At 42.4% G+C, this 18713-nt stretch overlaps 1 protein-coding gene across 1 annotated transcript in view; it reads left to right on the plus strand.

Moving 5' to 3' along the window:
* The window catches only part of PRKCH (protein kinase C eta), a 231866-nt gene that overhangs the window by 199804 nt on the left and 13349 nt on the right, over nucleotides 1-18713 (plus strand). Inside the window, exons 11-12 of the mRNA XM_015543305.2 lie at nucleotides 1807-1945; nucleotides 2574-2762. Of these exons, the coding sequence (XP_015398791.2) occupies nucleotides 1807-1945; nucleotides 2574-2762 (328 nt within the window). The remainder of the gene's footprint in view (nucleotides 1-1806; nucleotides 1946-2573; nucleotides 2763-18713) is intronic.

An 18713-nucleotide genomic window follows, 5' to 3' on the forward strand; every position in this document is an offset into this window, starting at 1 on the left:
CTTACCTGGGATGTTAGTCACAAGCTCTCTTGGGCAATCAAAGGTCGGTTCTCCAGACCGTTGTGGGTTTCTGTTAGCACTTGTTTCTGTTACCAAACAAAATCCTTTATGAGTCCTTAGCAGGCATAACAGCTTTAGGAGAAATCAGAAACCCAGTAACCTTGTTTGGCAGTGAGAGAGCTTGCTCTAGGCACAGGTCCACAGGGGCCTGGACGACTGGGCTAGAACCTGGTGCTGAAAGAGTTCGCCCCCAGGCTCTGATTCCCCACAGGCTTGCTCTCCCCTGGGGCGGCCGACTGTGATCTCTAACCTTGGCCACTTCTTTTTTTTTTTAATTTTTAAAAATGTTTTTATTATTTATTTTTGAGAGAGAGTGTGAGCGGGGGAGGGGCAGAGAGAGAAGGAGACACAGAATCGGAAGCAGGCTCCAGGCTCTGAGCTGTCAGCACAGAGACTGATGCGGGGCTCGAACCCACAACATGAGAGAGGATGACCTGAGCCAAAGTCGGACACTTAACTGAGCCACCCACAAGCCCCTAACCTTGGCCACTTCTAATGTGTGCCATCTGGCTGAGAGGAGCCACACGACCAGGCACTGATAGGGCCTAGAGTCTGAAACCACTCCTGGAAGAACAGCTGAGAGAGACCATGCTCTTGGCTGTGACCTTCCTCCCATGTACAGGACCACAGTCATCCCACCTGCCACCCTGCACCTCGTGATTCCACCTTCAGATAAGTCTTGCTTGAGGTGCCCAAGTGGCTCAGTCGGTTAAGTGTCCCACTTCTGCTCAGGTCGTGATCTCATGGTCGTGGATTTGAAACCCACATCAGGCTCTGTGCTGACAGCTCAGAGCCTGGAGCCTGCTTTGGATTCTGTGTCTCCCTCTCTCTCTGCCCCTCCCTGATTTGCACTCTGTCTCTGTCTCTCGCTCAAAAATAAACAAACATTAAAAAAATACGTCTTGCTCATATTGGGGGAAGGAAACCATCTCCACTGATCACAGCCTACTGAAAACAGTTGCTTGTTGGAAAGTAGGGTTTTGCATGGAGAAGGCCAGATTCGGTTTAGAGGCAGAAAAGGCTTCCTTTCCTGAAGTGGGCAGCTGAGTGCTTACACAGCTTATGCCCAGGGAGATTGCTGCCAGGAGCAGGTGAGCAGAGAGAAGGTCTGGTCTGCGTTCCCACTGATCTGTGCCAGGAAAACTCTGCTGCTTTAACCTCATTTATCGGGGATTCCTAGAAAACAGGACTTTGTTTTCATTCCTGGGTATCTCCAGTGACCTCTCTCTGTAAGACCTATGTGGTCACATTATCAGCTCCCAGGGCACAGCCTGGAAACTGGTCACACCAGTTCTGTCATCACCGATCTCCTCTGAGCCGAAAGGTGATCCTGGGCTGGACAGAGACCAGTCTGTCCCTCGGGCCACACAGGCCAACACAACTTGATTCCCAGAGCAGAGATAGGTACATAGAGCCATGAGCGCCCTGACACAGCCCACTGTGGGTGTGAAGCTCCAGAATGACAGTCCTGTGCCCGCTGTGAAGATGCCCTGGTGAGGGGACACCATCACGCCTAGGTTTTTATATGTGGGTAGCCTATTCATATGGGACCATCGTCTAAGAGCCCTGAGGCAAATTTTCAGAGTTGGTCTCAAGTTTTTTCTAAGATAACCCAAAGACGTTGGTTCCCTTTGAAATGTATGCAGAAAGCTTGCTTGGTGTGGTCTGATCGCCCACCCCATGAGCCAGCCCGTCCAGGTTTGGGGGCCGGCTGCCCTAGAGCACGCTGCTCTTTGTTTCTTTCAGAGATCTCAAACTGGACAACGTCCTGTTGGACCACGAGGGTCACTGTAAACTGGCGGACTTCGGGATGTGCAAGGAGGGGATTTGTAATGGAGTCACCACAGCAACCTTCTGTGGCACACCCGATTATATTGCTCCAGAGGTGAGTACGGCTTTGGAAATCCTGAGCAGAGATGCCACGGGCTGCTCTTGCGTGCTGTGGCTCTGGGGGCGCATTGCAAGCTGATGCCTCCGCACTCCCTTATGCCTCACTGGGTGAATGATGGCAGAAAATGCCCTCGGTTCCTATAAATAACAATTTGAATTAAAAATGTTGTTGTAAACCTTGTAGTTGCTTTAGGCATTAGCCCTGAATGAGGACAAAGTGTGCTCTGCTCACAGCTAGTTATTTTCCTCTTTGTCTCTACTCAGTGCTTTGATCCCAGCCCCATTTAGCAGCAGTAAAGTTCCTCAGTCTTTCCCATGCAAGTGAGTGAGCCCAGTATCTTCCTCCCTCTATAGGGATGCAGTGCCAACACCCTTTCTGTTTTGGATCTGCACACGTACCATTACCTAGGCCGAAACAGGACGTAAATGTTTGATCACCTGGATGAGAAGTCCTCTGAGTTGAACCACAGAGAAAACAGACCAGTCTCTAGAGATAGCATGAAATGTGCATTTTTTTTTTTTTTTACTTTGATATTTCCTAATCCAACATTTTCCCTAGTCTTTAAGGACACTTTTGTTAATCAGATGTGCAAAGCACATCTCACATTGCCTTCTTCACACAGATCCTCCAGGAAATGCTCTACGGACCTGCAGTAGATTGGTGGGCAATGGGCGTGTTGCTCTACGAGATGCTGTGTGGTCACGCCCCCTTTGAGGCAGAGAACGAAGATGACCTCTTTGAAGCCATACTGAACGATGAAGTGGTTTACCCAACATGGCTCCATGAAGATGCCACAGGGATCCTGAAATCTGTAAGTCTGGCTTACCTAGCCAGGTTTGGCCGGCTGCATACCAGCTGGCCGTGTGTGCTGCTTGTGTTTTTTCAGTACCTTCCCATAGTAAGCTCCCAGTGCTAACTGCAATATATGTTTTAAATTGCAGAATCAAAGAATGAGTTCTCTCGGAATGTTTTCCTCTGTTATGCAATAGTTCTTTCTGGGCCAAATGCAAGCAGTTGATACCATTGTTTGCCACCTATCAAGTATTTCTAGCACCTGTGACTTTAGTGTAGGTGAAATGATGCACTTCCTTTATACAGTCAGGACATGCCAGGGCGTTGGGTCACGTGAATGCTATCCCCAGTTTGTTTACATACTGACTGTTTCTGTCTGCAGTGTCCAAGAAGCAGGATGAAGGGGCCTTTCCCTTCGTGCTGGGTGAAGCCGGGAGAGGTTTTCCAAACTTCTGCAGATTCCTTTTGCATTCATATCATTCTTATGAATAATAAGTGAGGTGCCAGGCCCAGATTCAGGAGCAGTGCAGTTAATGTGTCATGAAAAGTCTTTTTTGTGTGCATTTAAGGTACCATGTTGGAAGCCTTATTTTGAAGTGAGGAAGAAACTTGGATTTGATGCTTTTATGTTGAAAATAAAAAAGCACACGTAATCTGGATTATTCCTATAACCACATTAGTTGAATTTACAAATCATGTATTACCACCTGCTGTATGCATAGGGGAATAAAGGTGAATAAAAGCTCAGGTCTTCCAGTAGGGAAAAATCAGAACAACCCATTCTCTCTGTTGGATAATTTCTATGGGATAAGAATTACTTTCCTTAAGTTATGTCCTTTTCAGTGATTTGAGGCAAAAAACTAAATTTGGGAAATATTGGCTATCATGTTGAGAGACTTGTCTCCCTTTAGAAATCTTCAGTCATATGATCAGCGCCTTTTCAAAAACATTTTGTATGCAGGTCACTGTGTACTGGCTGAAGGCACAATTGTCCCTGAGAATTCTCTGTATCACTAAAAGTGAAATCATCAGAAATCCTCTTCAGGCAAATAACGTCAAAGTGAATTGTAATTGGTAACTTGACTCCCAAGGTTAGGTGCCAGTACCCCCCTGATATTGAGGAAACACTAATCTCCTATAGAAATAAAAGTGACGTCACTTTGGATTCTGCCAAATATCTCCTAATAATGGCATATGTCCGTAAGAACAACTGAGTCGTAGAGTTAGTAGAAGTTTTAGACTGAGGAAACCAAGAATGTGGCTTTTATAATTTTATGAATAAAATACAAAGGAGGGCTTTACTTTGTGGATTCATGCCCTAAAGTTTAACTTCTGGAAGGGAACAGCACTTGCTGAGGTTGGCTCCGGCTAACTCTGATGACCTAAGCTACTTTAACACAACCTAATCATGCTACAGAATCAGGCTTGCTTTGCATTATTACTTTCCCAGTACCATGGTCCATAATCTGGCTCTTAAGGCACGCTAAACCCCTGTGGCCTACAACCACCATCATTATATTAATGGTTTTTCATAGTGCACATATTTAGTTCAATTTCTGTAGCTGATTTAGCATTATTTTTTAAGTTTTATTTATTTTGAGAGAGACAGAGAGAACATGAGCAGGGGAGGGATAGAGAGAGAGAATCCCAAGCAGGCTCCACCCACTGTCAGCACAGAGCCTGACACAGGGCTCTATCTCATGAACCATAAGTCATGACCTGAGGTGAAATCAAGAGTCGGACACTCAACCGACTGAGCCACCCAGGCGCCCCTGATTCAGCATTTTTAAAGTGTAAAAGAAAACCCCAGAGTTTATGATTCGAATGAAAGTACTAGTTCAAAGTATAAAGAAATGTGTCTTGTTCACATGGTGTATGAATGTCATTATGCTTGCTACCATGAAGTGTAGGAAATCAGTCTGTGCCTTAGGAAACTTTCATGTTCTCTCTGTAGGGTTAACAATCCAGTTCAGCGTTTCTACGATAATCTCCTCTCTTTTGTCTGGATCCAGGGGAAATCTTGAGGCCTCATCATGTGAGTTGGACATCACTCACATCTGCTTCTTTTGATGTTTTTTCTTCAAAATTGCAGTAGTCCTTAACTGTATTCCAGTATTTCAGAATCCTCTTGAGAGAATTCTTCCCAACTAAATCTGGGACCTAGATCTTAGCTCCCTCATTCAATGCCTGCGAAACCTAGAATCGGTACTAAGTCAAGATTAAGATCCGTATGAAACTATTAAGCTTCTTCTTAAGCAGGTAAATCCAATTACTTTAAAAGATATCTTTGATGTGTGTAAAAATATTTTTTGGTAATGTGAATATAGGTTATCCAGAAATATTCTCCCTCCACAGTCTTTGTTCTAAGAGAAAACTGAACCTCTGGTGCCTAAAGTGAAGCTAATCTTCACTGGAGACTGACTTGTTCCCCCCCCTTGCAGTTTCGCTTTTTGGGAAACTGTGAACCTCTTCACTTCCTTTTAGTTTTCTTTCAGATACTAGTTGCTCAGCTGGGTCGAGACAGAACCGGAGGTCGTGATGTGTCATTGACCTTGCACTGGTTTTCCTAAGTGGCATTCTGTGTTCTCTGTGGGGTGTCTCCCTGGAGGAAGGAGCACGGGCTTTCCTTGATGACAGGCTTACCTCCTAGCTCTATTATATTTTGGCTCAGTGACCTTGGTAGTTACTGCACCTCTCTGAATCCTGGTGTCCTTGCTTACAAACTCAAGGTAATAAAACCCACGTCATAAGATTATTGTCCAGAACACCTTCAGCATTCGATTCCTTCTTTCTTCAAGGAGCATTCCTTAAAAGTGATTTTCTGGAAAACACTTGAAAAAGGTATCCGATAAAATTACTAAAATACATTTACCCAGAGGATTTCTGGGACACTTTTGTACATTTCAGCCTCTATGCCTAAAAATAAAAAGCTTAAATGCCATAGCTGAGGAAATGCAGCTCTTCTCTGCAGAGGGCTGAGACATTTAAATGGAAGTGTGATCAAGGAAAAGCGAGAAAACAGTTAAGAGCACTCAAGACTTGAGGAAAGGCTTCATTCACCAAGAAGGAAAGGCTTCGTCTGGCAGTGGTGGTGAAGAACCTGCCTCCATAGCAGAGCTGTCCAAGGACAAATCGTGGCTCTTTCACTCACTAGCTGTGTTATCTTTGACAAATAGCTTAATTTTGCCATGCCTCAGTTTCCTCGTCTGTACAACTAGGGTATGAGATAGTGTGCAGGGGATACTTGGAACAGTGTTCGGCATAGATTAGATGCTCGGGAGGTGGCCACTAATGTCATTAATGGAAGCTGGATGCATGAAATCGTTGTTCGACTCTGTCCTTTGAAAAATGATTACTTTGTGTCTTGTGTTAGGAAAAGAGCTTAAGGTATCAAGTCATGCTTATAAACCATTCAGACTACTTTCTGGCTTTAATTGCAACTTGATTTAATTAGGCCAATACAGTTTTTTACTGCTAGGAGAAACCTTAGAGATTGTCTGTTGTCTATTCTGATCCCCCCATTTTATAGATAAGGAAACTGAGGCCCAGAGAAATTGTGACTCACCAAAGGCCATTAAGCACATTTCTTGAAACAAATTAGAACCCTTGTGCATTATTCGCGGGAATATAAAATGGTGCAGCCACTGTGGAAAACAATATGGCAGGCAGTTTCTCAAAAAATTAAACATAAAATTACCACATGGTCCAGCAATTCCATTTCTGGATGTATCGCCAAAAGAAATGAAAGAGGAACTTGAACAGATATTTGTACACCAATGTTTATGGCAGCAGTATTCACAATGTCAAAAAGGTGGAAACAATCCAAATGTTCATTGACAGATGAATGGATAAACACAATGTGGTAATAAGCACACAATGGATTATTATTCAGCTTTAAAAAGGAAGGAAATTTTGATACATGTTACAGCATGGATGGACTTTGAAGGCATGCTTAATGAAATAAGCTAAACACAAAGGACAAATGTATGATTCCTCTTATATGAGGGACCTAGAATGACCTAGAATGTCAAATCTATAGAGACAAAAAGCAAAATGGTGTTTGCCAGGGACTAGGAGGCGGGGCGTGGGGAGGTAGTGCGTAAGGGGTATGGAGTTTCAGTTTTGGAGGATGGAAGAAGTTCTGGAGATGGATGGGTAGTGATAGATGCCCAACAGTGTGACTATGCTAATGTGCTACACACTTAAAAGTGGTTAAGAAGGTAAATATCATGTTCTGTATATTATACCACAGGTTTTTTAAAAAATAAAAGAAAAACCCAGACCAATAAGAACACGGGCGCAAACATGACTAGGGTACAGGCTGAAGAATAAAAGGAGGTTGGAGGATGGGGCTTAGGGCCCACCAGGGTTCAAGGGGTGACAGTGGAAGAGGATTCAGTGAGGAGGTTAGGAAGGGATGACTTCAGGTTGTATAAACATCCAAATCTAAAACGTGTCTACTAGTTTTACTTGTGGCGAAATAGGCCAACGGTTTTACAATGCGATTTATTCACAAACTGTTGTCTGCAGTAACTTTTGAGTGGTACTGGCTCAGTAGGAACAAATGGTCCTCTGCCAGATAACGGAGGGCTTGGGGAGTCCATCTATGTTAGAAGTTTGATAAGCTGAGACATTTTTAAGGACTCTGAACAAGCCTTTATTCCGTTGTGCAATTCCAGTTCAAGATAAGGCACATTGCTTTCTTTAAAAATATTGACTTCAAGCCCTTTTCCAGGATTTTGTGACCGCCTATAATTCTGGGAACTTGGTGACATCAAGAGTTCCTAATGTTGAACGTTGACTCCATTGGCTGGTGTCTTGCATGGTCCTAAAAACTGTCAGGAGGTCCTCCAAGCTAAGTTTTGGACTGCAATCACTTGTCATTACCCTTAATTTTTAGAGCATGGTGACTATTAGAAACATACACACAGAATTGCTGAGATGAAAAAATCTTTAAAAAGCAGTTTGTCTAAATCCCTCGTTGGCAGATGAAGCCGAGACCCAGAGAGGTGAACCGACTTCACACGATAGAGTAGAAGAAACACGCACTAGTCTGAGAGGCACGCAGCCTCATTCCCCTTCTGCCACGGCTCTTCGGTCTCCCTCTGCAAAGCAGGGATGATGACACCACTGGTACCCACTTCAAATGAGGGAGTACACATGAAAGCACTTTCGAAGTGGCACGCACGATACGGGAGTTAAGTTCTTAGGATTGCCGAGTTATGAGTAGTAATTTCATAGCATACTGAGAGGTGTCGTCATCATCACCCTCTCTCCTTGATCAAGATCCACCAACATCACCAAGGTCATTAAGTGCTAAATTGTACACGAGGCTGGGTTGAATTTTTATTCCAGAGAGAACTGTATTGTGTTTTTCCAGGAGTTTCTGTGCAAACCAAAGACACCTATGGGGGATGTAAATAGCCACACAGATACTGATTCACTTATTCATTTAACAGGCATGTATCCATGCATATACACATAGCAGCCATGGTTCTGCTGTGTTCAGGTACTACACAAGGGAAATGACAGACATCGTCCTTGCCCTCAAGGAATTTAAGTCCAGCAGGAATAGGAAGGAAAAAAGATGTTCGCAAAAGAAATTATACAAATAACAATATACTTAACAATTTGATTTCTTTTTTTAAAGTCTAAGGTGCTTTGAGAAGATATAGCAGGTCAATGTAACCCAATCTAGGTCATCGAGGGAGGCCATCCTGAGGAAATGACATTTAAGCTGAAACCAAAGGCTGAAGAGAAGCTAGTCAGGTTCAAGAAGTAGACAAAGATCTTGAGATAGAATCCATTTGAGTACCTCTCTGGCAGTGGGGCTGGACTGTAGTGAGCAAAGGGGTAGGGCTATTGGGGTTGTAGGAGATGACGCTGTGTGTGAAGGACACTGGAGGCCATGTGAAGGACGGCCAAGATAAGTCATTGAAGGATTTCAAGCAAGTATGAGTCACAAAATTGTTTTTTTCATGTTTAAGAGATCATCCTGAATAGTTATAAAGAGATACTGTAGACCGGACAGAAGCATTTGCAAGTGAAATATCTAGGATTATTTTTTCGCAGTAATCCAGGGGTAGCAGAGTGGAACAGATGAAACAAGATTGGGTGTGTATAGTAAGTGTCAAGTCTGCATGATGGTTACATATTTGTGTATGTTTGAAAATTTCCGGGGGCGCCTGGGGGGCTCAGTCGGTTAAGTGTCCTACTTTGGCTCAGGTCATGATCTTATGGTCCTTGAGTTCAAGCCCTGCATCGGGCTCTGTGCTGACACCTCAGAGCCCGGAACCTGCTTCAAATTCTGTGTCTCCCTCTCTCTCTGCCCCTCTCCCCCTCACACTCAGTCTCTCTCTGTCTCTGAAAAATGAATAAACCTTAAAAAAATGTTTTTAAAAAGGAAAACTCCCATAATAGTACAATTTTTTCAATCAATCAATGTTATATGTTGTGTGTATGTGCACATACACAGGCACATATGTATACATACATAGAACTTGTATAACATTGATTTTATATGTATATGTAGGTACACACACACACACACACACACACACACACACACACATTACAGACTGTGTAAAATGAACTTGGTCTTCATTAATGCATCAAAATCGTTTCACAATACAAATATACAAACAGAAGAAATAATGTGAGCCACATAGCAGCTATCTGGCCAATCCAGTACATCTTTTTTTTTTTCTTTTTTTCAGTTTAGTTTTGAATTTATCATGAAAGATTTCATTAACAGTGGATCTGGATCCAGCTATGCCTTTTGATTGCCAGTAAGAGTCTCAAGGTCCTGGACTGGGAGTCTATATCATCCTGGTCATTTTTATGCTACAAAATTAATCAGATTTTAACATTCTCATTCTTCAATATCCATGAACAATCTCTGTACCTTCCCAAGAAGTATACCTCAGCCCCAAGTTGATAAACTAAGTGTACCCCAAAGAATGATCTCTTTTTTTTACAAAGAACAGGGAAGAAGAGAGCCCTCACTGGTGAGCACTACCCCAAGCTGCTCCCCTCCTGCCCTGTGGGATCCTTTCTTGTAGTCTGGGTCCTCCCTTTCCCACCAAGGCAGGAAGGGCCAAGATCTCAAGCCAGCCCTTCACGTCCGCTCCCCCCACCACTCTCAGTTGGTGGGCCATCCCTATTTGGCTTCCTGAGATTTCCTGATGCTTTTTTCTTTAGAACATAAGGTCAGCACTGTTCCTGGAATTGGTGTCTGCTGGATATTTTGCTTGCCTTTTTTTTTTCCTTCAAAAGGAAATACTGTTTGAATTTCTTTTTACCTTTTAAAATGGAAGGTATTTAGGGGTACCTGGGTGGCTCAGTTGGTTAATCGTCTGACTCTTGATTTCAGCTCAGGTCATGATCTCACAGTTGGTGAGTTTGAGCCCCGCATATGCTCTGACAGCATGGAAATTGCTTGGGATACTCTCTCTCCCTTTTTCTCTCTCTCCCTTTCTCTCTCTCTCTCTCTCTCTCTCTCTCTCTCTCTCTCTCTGCCCCTCCCCTGCTCTCTATCTCTATCTCAAAAATAAACTTTTTAAGAATAGAAGGCATTATTATCATCTCTGGAAACTGTTTGGATACCCATTTATATAGCATACCATAGATTCAGGTGTTAAGCATCTTGTGGCTTCATATGGTGTAATAATGTCAGTGAGTCCCCTGAATCAAGGGTGAGGGGGTATTCTTGTCCCATGTTCCACAGAAAATGAGTGGTTGAACAAGCTGGGCCCCAGCCAACAGAACTCCCAGTGTTACTTTCCTACCCTAGCCCTTCCTGTCATCACCTTTACCCCCACCCCCAAGATTGTGGACTTTTAAGTTCCTTGTGTGAGGATGTTCAAACATTTCATATAAACGTGGATGGAGGCAGAGGACTTGTTTGTGAGGACACCCTTGGGGCACAGAACCATCGGGAAGAGGGGAACTGGAACATACACAGTTGAGCCCAGGACTTCTACTTGGGAAAAACTCCCAAATCATTAGCCATGATCCTTAAAACTAAAAATACCCATTGCACGCACTCAAAAAAACTGCAACGGGAGGCCATTTTTCTTGTCTGCTTTTTTGTCTCTCATTTCTCATCGTCCCTTTAAATGTGTATGTGAAATGCTCATATGTCCAAGCCCCAAAAGCAAAACAATCCCACCCATTAGCTCTCATAGATTATAAAAACTGGCAATACCCATAGAAGTTAACACAGAAAAGAAATATGAAGACACACTTGTGTAAAAGCATTCCAGATTTATGACTTGAAAAATGATTTTTTAAATGTTTTTTTTAACTTGGTTTTAGAATAATGCATGCTTTCTGTTGGCTGAGTTTCCTTAACTGACACTAAATTATCCCCAAATGCTAATAATCATAACACAGAAGAAAATACAGAGTTTGCTTAGAGTTTCTATGGTTGCACTGAGTGTTGCCTTCGTGTAGCTCCAGAAAGAGAGACTTGGGGAAGTCCTCACGAATCCGAAGAGCTTAGGAAGGTGATGGCCTTTCTGTGAGGTGAGTGTTCCTTTGTACTAAATCATCTCCTCTCCTCGGAGGGATCACGAGGCTCAGTGCTGACTCAGGTGGAGTCAATGCCCTTTTCTGTGAGCTCACACAGGTGGCCAGGTTAAATAAGTGCTGAAAGGAGTTTGGTGCACTCTCCTGAGTCACCTTTGTCAGTTCAGGAGGCATTGTAAACTTGGCATTAGAGGGAGATTACAGAGTGCTTTTGTTCTTAAGCTTTATAGAAATTAAAGTGTGTGTCCTTGTGTGGGTTTACCTGTCATCACACCTATCAGATTTCATCATCTGCATTGTCTGCAGGAATCCTGTTTGCCTCTGTGCACAAAGGGGGAATCACAATCAGTGCTGGGAGCCTCTTTTAGACATGAGTGTGTCCCACGTCTGTCACCAGGCAGTTGATGAGAGCAGCATTGAATTTGACCCTCTCCGTTTCCTACTCCTCTCCTGGCAGAAGTTGAGATGCTCAAGGGAGGTGGTCAGCCAGGAGGAGGCTGAGGAAGTGGAGGGAAAACTGGGACCAGATTAAGGTAGAGGATCTAACTGTGGATCATTAGAACCGATGTTTCAAACACTGTGATGGGGAAAATCCAAAAGAAATTTACTGAATGATTCTTTAGCAAGAGAGATGGTTAACACCGGGACTGGTGTTCCCATATGAGGAAATGGAGCTGCTCCACAGGCCTCTTACTGAAACTGCTAATGCAATAAACACCTTTCAGAAATGAACCATTTTCTTACAGATAGATCAATGCGAGTGTTGGCAGAAGATAGAAAAACAGTAGCACGTTGATCTTCCCATAGACTTTTTGACATTTTAAAAATATTTTTTTTAATTTTTTTAATGTTTTTATTTATTTTTGAGACAGAGAGAGACAGAGCACGAGCAGGGGAGGGGCAGAGAGAGAGGGAGACACAGAATCTGAAGCAGGCTCCAGGCTGTCAGCACAGAGCCTGATGCGGGGCTCGAACTCATGAATCGCGAGATCATGACCTGAGCCGAAGTCAGACGCTTAACCGACTGGGCCACCCAGGCGCCCCTTAAAAATCATATTTTATTAAACGTACTGTACTCAGCTTCCTTCCCCCTTATTTTAGCTTATATGTTTACTAGGAATAGAGGTCCTGGTGTTTTATTTGTAGCTGGCAGTGTGAAGCATTTTTTTAATGGAGTAATACCACTCCATTAAAATATACCACTTGCCTATTTTTTTTAATTTTTAATTTATTTTAATTTATTTTTTATTTTTTTTTAATGTTTATTTTTGAGACAGAGAGAGAGACAGAGTATGAGCAGGGGAGGGGCAGAGAGAGAAGCAGGCTCCAGGCTCTGAGCTGTCAGCATAGAGGCCAGCATGGGGCTCAAACCCACAAGCTGTGAGATCAATACTTGAAGTCGGGCACTTAACCTACTGTGAGCCACCCAGGTGTCCCATTTTTTAAATTTTTTTAGATTTTGTTTTAGAGAGAGTGAGAGAGAGAGCACATGCGAGTGGAGGAGAGGGGCAGAGGCAGAGAGAGAATCTTAAGCAGGCTCTGTGCTCAGCACAGAGCCCAATGTGGGACTCAATCCTATGACCCTGGGATCATGACCTGAGCTGAAATCAAGAGTTAGACTCTCAACCAACTGAGCCACCCAGGTGTTCCCTCCACCACTTGCCTCTTCAGTCTCCATATCTCAGCCAGGAGAATGAAGATGTCAGAGGTTTTATAAAATGAGCATGGAAACCCTTTTGATGTGGTAGTTTGCTAACCAAGAAATGTGCGTCGGAAGAGCTTTTTGTTTCAAGCTGGAAAAACTCTTGTGAACAGAACTCGTACACTTATTTTCTTTCATGTGCCCTTTCCAACTATCAAAGACCAATAATTTTTAGCCGTTGATAGTTACGTTTGGTTCAGACACCAAAGATAGTGTCTATCCTAGGTAAAGACAAGTATTGGCCTGGGTTCCATCAGGAGGAAATAAAAGGCATTGTGTAGTGTCCTCTAGAGGATCCTTGTTTAGTAGTTGCTTCCTTTAAATAGCTACATTTCAGGGGATCACACCTGAAAACAAGTGGTAGTGGCTATGGTGAATAGAGCTTCCTTTTCCTTAAACGCTTGGGAGTTACTGGAGAGCAATGAAACCTGACCTGTCAGTCAGAGCTGCTTGAGACCGGTTTGCCAGGAATAAAACCATCTTGGCCAACAACACTGGTGTTGGCACAAGTGTCTGACCTTGGGCTTTTCTGTCTCTGGGACTCACCTCTGACCTTTACCTTTTTTTAAACCAACATTGTCTTATGACTTGGGATTTAGGGGAAGCTATAATGATTATAAAACACAGGAAAATTAGAGTGTTAAGAGCACTGAAAAGGAATTAAGCAGTTGCCCACAAAAAAGGTGCTGGATTCCAGTCACTGACAGCATGAGAAATATAGCCGACAAACTCACTACAGACTTTAGCACTGTTTCTACTCCATTGCAGGATCAACAGTACAGGGTATTATACTGGCTTTCATGAGGAGGAAATAAAGTACACTGTATACTGTGTCTCTGGAGATACGGAATATTCTGATGTAGATTAGTTACAAGTAACTTAGCAGTAAGATGTTGATCCATTGGCATTTTCAAATATATACTCGCGTGCCCTCTTCAGTGTCTCGCCCAAGGAGATTAGCTTGACCAACCTTTGTTTCATTTTATTGTTTATAAAGACAACTCCACTTGAGACCCAAGGAAAATGTGGCTTCTCTAGCTGAGGGAGGTATATCTTCAAAATGTCAGCTCTTCTCTCCCAGAATTTTAACGATAAAACTAAGAAGAGACCAAAGATAAGATAAGATTGTAGACTCTTGATATTAGCATAGGCCATGAAAGGCATTGATCTCCCTTCCCACCTGATGCCAGATAGGTTATCCAGAATCCTTGACAACTCATGGAAGTTCTTCTTTGAATGTTTCCAATAAGACAGTCGTGTTCCTCCTAGCAAAGCTCTTTCTATCGCTTAATGGCATTGGGTATCAAACTTAATTGTCTTTATAAGCTTATATATGCTCCCTTAACTCCAACTCCCTAAACAGATTTCTCCTACTTGGAACTGCTTCTTATGGCTGACACCTCTTCTGGTGTTTGAAAATATCAGCAGTGCCTTTCTATCCTTTTTTCTCCAATATAAAGACCTCTGTTGTTCAAAGTAAAGCAAGGTAGTCAGACTAAAGGATTCTCTGGGTTCTTTTCAAGACTATTTGTTGTCTCTCCCTTCTCTTAGTACCTGCTGGTCACATGGGCCAGCACAGGAAGTATAACATAAGTAAGCACACAAAATGCTGTGCATTCTCCTTTACAGGTGAAGTCCTGAATGTCATCCCATGATTCCTCCTGACCTGTCAGCCCACACTGGTTTTTGATCCAGAAAACAAATTAGAAGATTGGTCGCCTCAAGAGGTAGTTTAGCACAGTGACTGAAAGCAAAGGTTTCTAGTACTAGATAGAAACTCCACCGCTCCCAAACTGGGTGGCCTGGGGACAGGTTACAGATTGGACTGTTCCTCGGTTTTCCAGTATGTAAAAAGGGAATGATAATCAGGGTTGCTGTAAATATTCTATAGAATGAACTTGAAACACTTAAGTCAATACCTGTTGTAATGCAAGGACATATATGTAGAGTAATAGTAATGGCTACCACTTATCAAGCTACAACATTTACAAAAACTATACCATTTTTTAAATTGAAGTATAGTTAACATACAGTATATTAGTTTCAGGTCTACAACACAGGAATTCAACAACTGTATGCATTACAAAATGGTCGCCATGATAAGCACAGTTACCATCTGTCACCATACAAAACTGTTGCAAAATTATTGACTGTATTCCCTATGTTATATTTTTCTTCCAGTGACTTATTTGTTTCACAACTGGAAGTTTGTACCTCTTAATTCCCTTCACCTATTTTGCCTATCCCTCCGCTGGCAACCATCAGTTTGTTCTCTGTATTTAGGAGTCTGTGTCTGGTTTTGTTTGTTTTGTTTTTCAGATTCCACATATAAGTGTAATCATATGGTATCTGTCAGACTTATTATACTTAGCATAATACCATCTAGGTCCATCCATGTTGTTGCTAATGGCAACATCTCATTACTTTTTATGGTTGAGTGATATTCCATTATATGTGTATACCACACCTTCTTTATCCATTCATCTATTGATCAAAACTTGGATTGTTTCCATATCTTGGCTATTGACAAAAAAATGCTGCAGTAAACATAGAGATGCATATGTCTTTTCAAATTAGTGTTTTTGTTTCCTTCAGGTAAATACCCAGAGGTGAGATTATAGGATCATACAGTATTTCTATTTTTATTTTATTTTATTTTATTTTTTAGGAACCTCCGTACTGTTTTCCACAGTGGCTGCACCAGTTTACATTCCCACCAACAATGCATGAGGGTTCCTTTTTCCCCATCCACATCCTCATCAACACTTGTTGTTTCTTGTCTTTTTGACATTAGCCATTCTGACAGGTGTGAGGTAATAGCTCATTATGGTTTTGATTTGCATTTCTCTGATGATTAGTGATGTTGCACATCTTTTCATATCTGTTGGTCATCTGTAGGTCTTCTTTGAGAAAATGTCTATTCAGGTCCTCTGCCCATTTTTTAATCAGATTGCGGGGTTTTGGTGTTGACTTGTCTTACGTTTTTTCTGTATTTTGGATATTAACTCCTTATTGGATATATCATTTGTAAATATCTTCTCCCATTCAGTATGTTGCCTTTTTGTTTTGTTGATAGTTTCCTTCACTGTGCAAAACCTTTTTATTTTTGGTGTATTCCTAATAGTTTATTTTACTTTCGTTTGCCTTGTCTGAGGAGACATCTCCATAAATATGTTGCTAAGGCAAATATCCAAGAGATTATTGCTTGTGTTTTCTTCTAGGAGTTTTATGGTTTCTGGTCTCATATTTAGGTCTTTAGTCCATTTTGAGTTTATTTTTAGGTATGGTATAAGAAAGTAGTCTAGTTTCATTCTTTTGCATGTAGCTGTCTAGTTTTCTCAGTAGCATTTACTGAAGAAGAGACTGTGTATATTCATGCCTCCTTTGTCATAGATTAACCACATAAGTGTGGTTTTATTTCTGGGTTCTGTTCTATTGATCTGTTGTCTGTTTTTGTGCTGGTATCATCCTGTTTTGATTACTGTAGCTTTGTAGTATAATTTTAATTTTGGGATTGTGATACCTCCAGCTTTGTTCTTCTAAGATTGCTTTGGCCGTTGGGGTCTTTTGTGTCCATACAAATTTAAACAGATAAATGGAAAGATATACCATGCTCATGGGTTAGAATTAATGTTAAATGTTGATACTACCCAATCTATAAATTCAATGTAATCTCTATCCAAACACCAATATTACTGTTCACAAAACTAGAACAAACAATCTTAAAATTTGTACCATTCTTTTTCCCACTCCTGCAGCTGCTCCTTGCCCAAATCAGTCTAGATCTGGATCCCTCTGTGCTTTGAGAATGGCAAGATGGTCTATTGCCAGCAGTGTGCAGATTACTAGTTCCAGCCCTGCCTAGTAAATTCCATTCAGACCCAATCTGAACAAGCTAGAACAACTCTCCCTCTCTTGGCTCTTCCAATATTCCATGGAAATACCATTCTGTAGAATAAACTGTACTTGAGAAGATTAGTTTGCCTCCCAAGAGATATTTAAAAAATCCATTATCTATCCTTTCCACCTGCCCCCGAGACCCATCCCACCCCCAATGGGTTGTTGTGTCTCATTTTAGGTTTAAATGTCTGTCTCTGCCTTCTTCTATGGAAAAGTGACTTCTCAATGCCAAGCCAAAGCCCGGGTGTCTCTCTCCTCCCTTGCTGCTCCGTCAGTTAATTCACATGCCTCCCTTTGTCCCTCTTACCACTGCTCTGGGCTGGATGGTGCTCCTGGGTTAGGTCATTCCCAGGTCTGTGCCTCACCACTGCAGCTGGCATGAAGGGCTACAAGGGTGGTTGATGAGTAGTCTTCATAACCAGGTTAGATTTTGCCTATAACAGTGGCAACAGACAGACATATGACTGCAACATGCACACACCGGCATTCACTTTGTCACCCCCACGGTGGCCATCAGCTATGCACCTATGGTGGGGTTGGCCAACATAGCTGTAAATCCTATTCTGTGTCCTGTGTTCTTTCTCTGCACTCCCTCCCCAGCATTGTCTGTAGGGCCTTAAAATGCCTTCTTCCCATTTAGGAGCATCTCCCTGGAATATTGATGGGAATGTCCTGTGGCATGGTTTCCTTCCCCACGACTTGCCAGAATTAACCCTTTCTGCCTCTTTGGTCTGAAATTGAATGAAAGGAGAAGGTCATTTTGTTTGTCCAACAGCCAAATCCAATTATTAGGAGAAAATACAGTGTTTTCTCCCTCCTGGAAGAAAATCTAATTAGACTAATTGGTCTATTTGTATAACTAGTCCTCTTCCTCTGAAATCAGACAGATTTTGAAAGAGGAAAAAATAGCCATTGCCTACATTTTAATGAGTTTCAAAGTACATTTGAATCCTGTTCTCTCAAGACACATTATTATGTGGGGTTAGTTTAAACTCTATCCTCCAGAACATTCAACAACTCAAAACCAAAGCCTCCTCCTGTGTAGCAGAGCCTGTGACACATCAGAATGCTGCCCCCAGCACCAGATTCACAAAGAAGTTGCCCCGTTGCATCCTTGATCCTGGGTTCAGTATCTCCCTTCTATTGTTAAAGCGGATACAACTGCACAATAAAACCTGAGTATTATTTGTATCTCTTGTCTTAAGATGGTCTTTAGGAATCTTTGCTGTCAGAAAAACTGTTTTCCAGAGACCACCACAATGGCCCCACCGTGAAAGCAAAAACAGACCTTGTTTTATCTTTCCTGGCTGCAATGTTGAGTAGCAAGGAGAGCCGCTTGAGCCTCAGGGTCAAGGGTGACTTCAGACCTTACTCTTGGAGGCGTTCAGTCCATGCCCCTGACTCTAGGTAAAACAGGATGGACCTACGCGTGGTTTAACAAGATGCTTACTAATACATTTATTGAGGGCTTCCTTTGTTCCAGGCATTTACTTGTCATAACAACCTTATGAAGTACAGGAAAATCTCCATTTTATAGTTGAGGAATCTGAGGCCCAGAGAAGTTAATAAATTTATACAAGGTCACACAGCTCATTAGTGGTAGAATTGGTATACAAACACAAGGAGTTGAACTGCAGAGCCTAACCAGTTAACCCCTGTGCGTTATCAGAGGAGCTCTTCTACCCTTCATATATCCTTCCTTGGTGTGCAGGAGGCTTCCCAGGACATTCTGGTACAAACCTGGCCTAAACTGCTTACACTTCACTGTAGAGCTACCTTCAGGAGGACAGGTGACTGTTTTCCCCTGTAGTCTTGCCTTCTCTGCAGCCTTGAAAGAAC

The sequence above is a fragment of the Panthera tigris genome, chromosome B3, assembly GCF_018350195.1.
Source record: "Panthera tigris isolate Pti1 chromosome B3, P.tigris_Pti1_mat1.1, whole genome shotgun sequence".
NCBI classification, from domain to species: domain Eukaryota; kingdom Metazoa; phylum Chordata; class Mammalia; order Carnivora; family Felidae; genus Panthera; species Panthera tigris.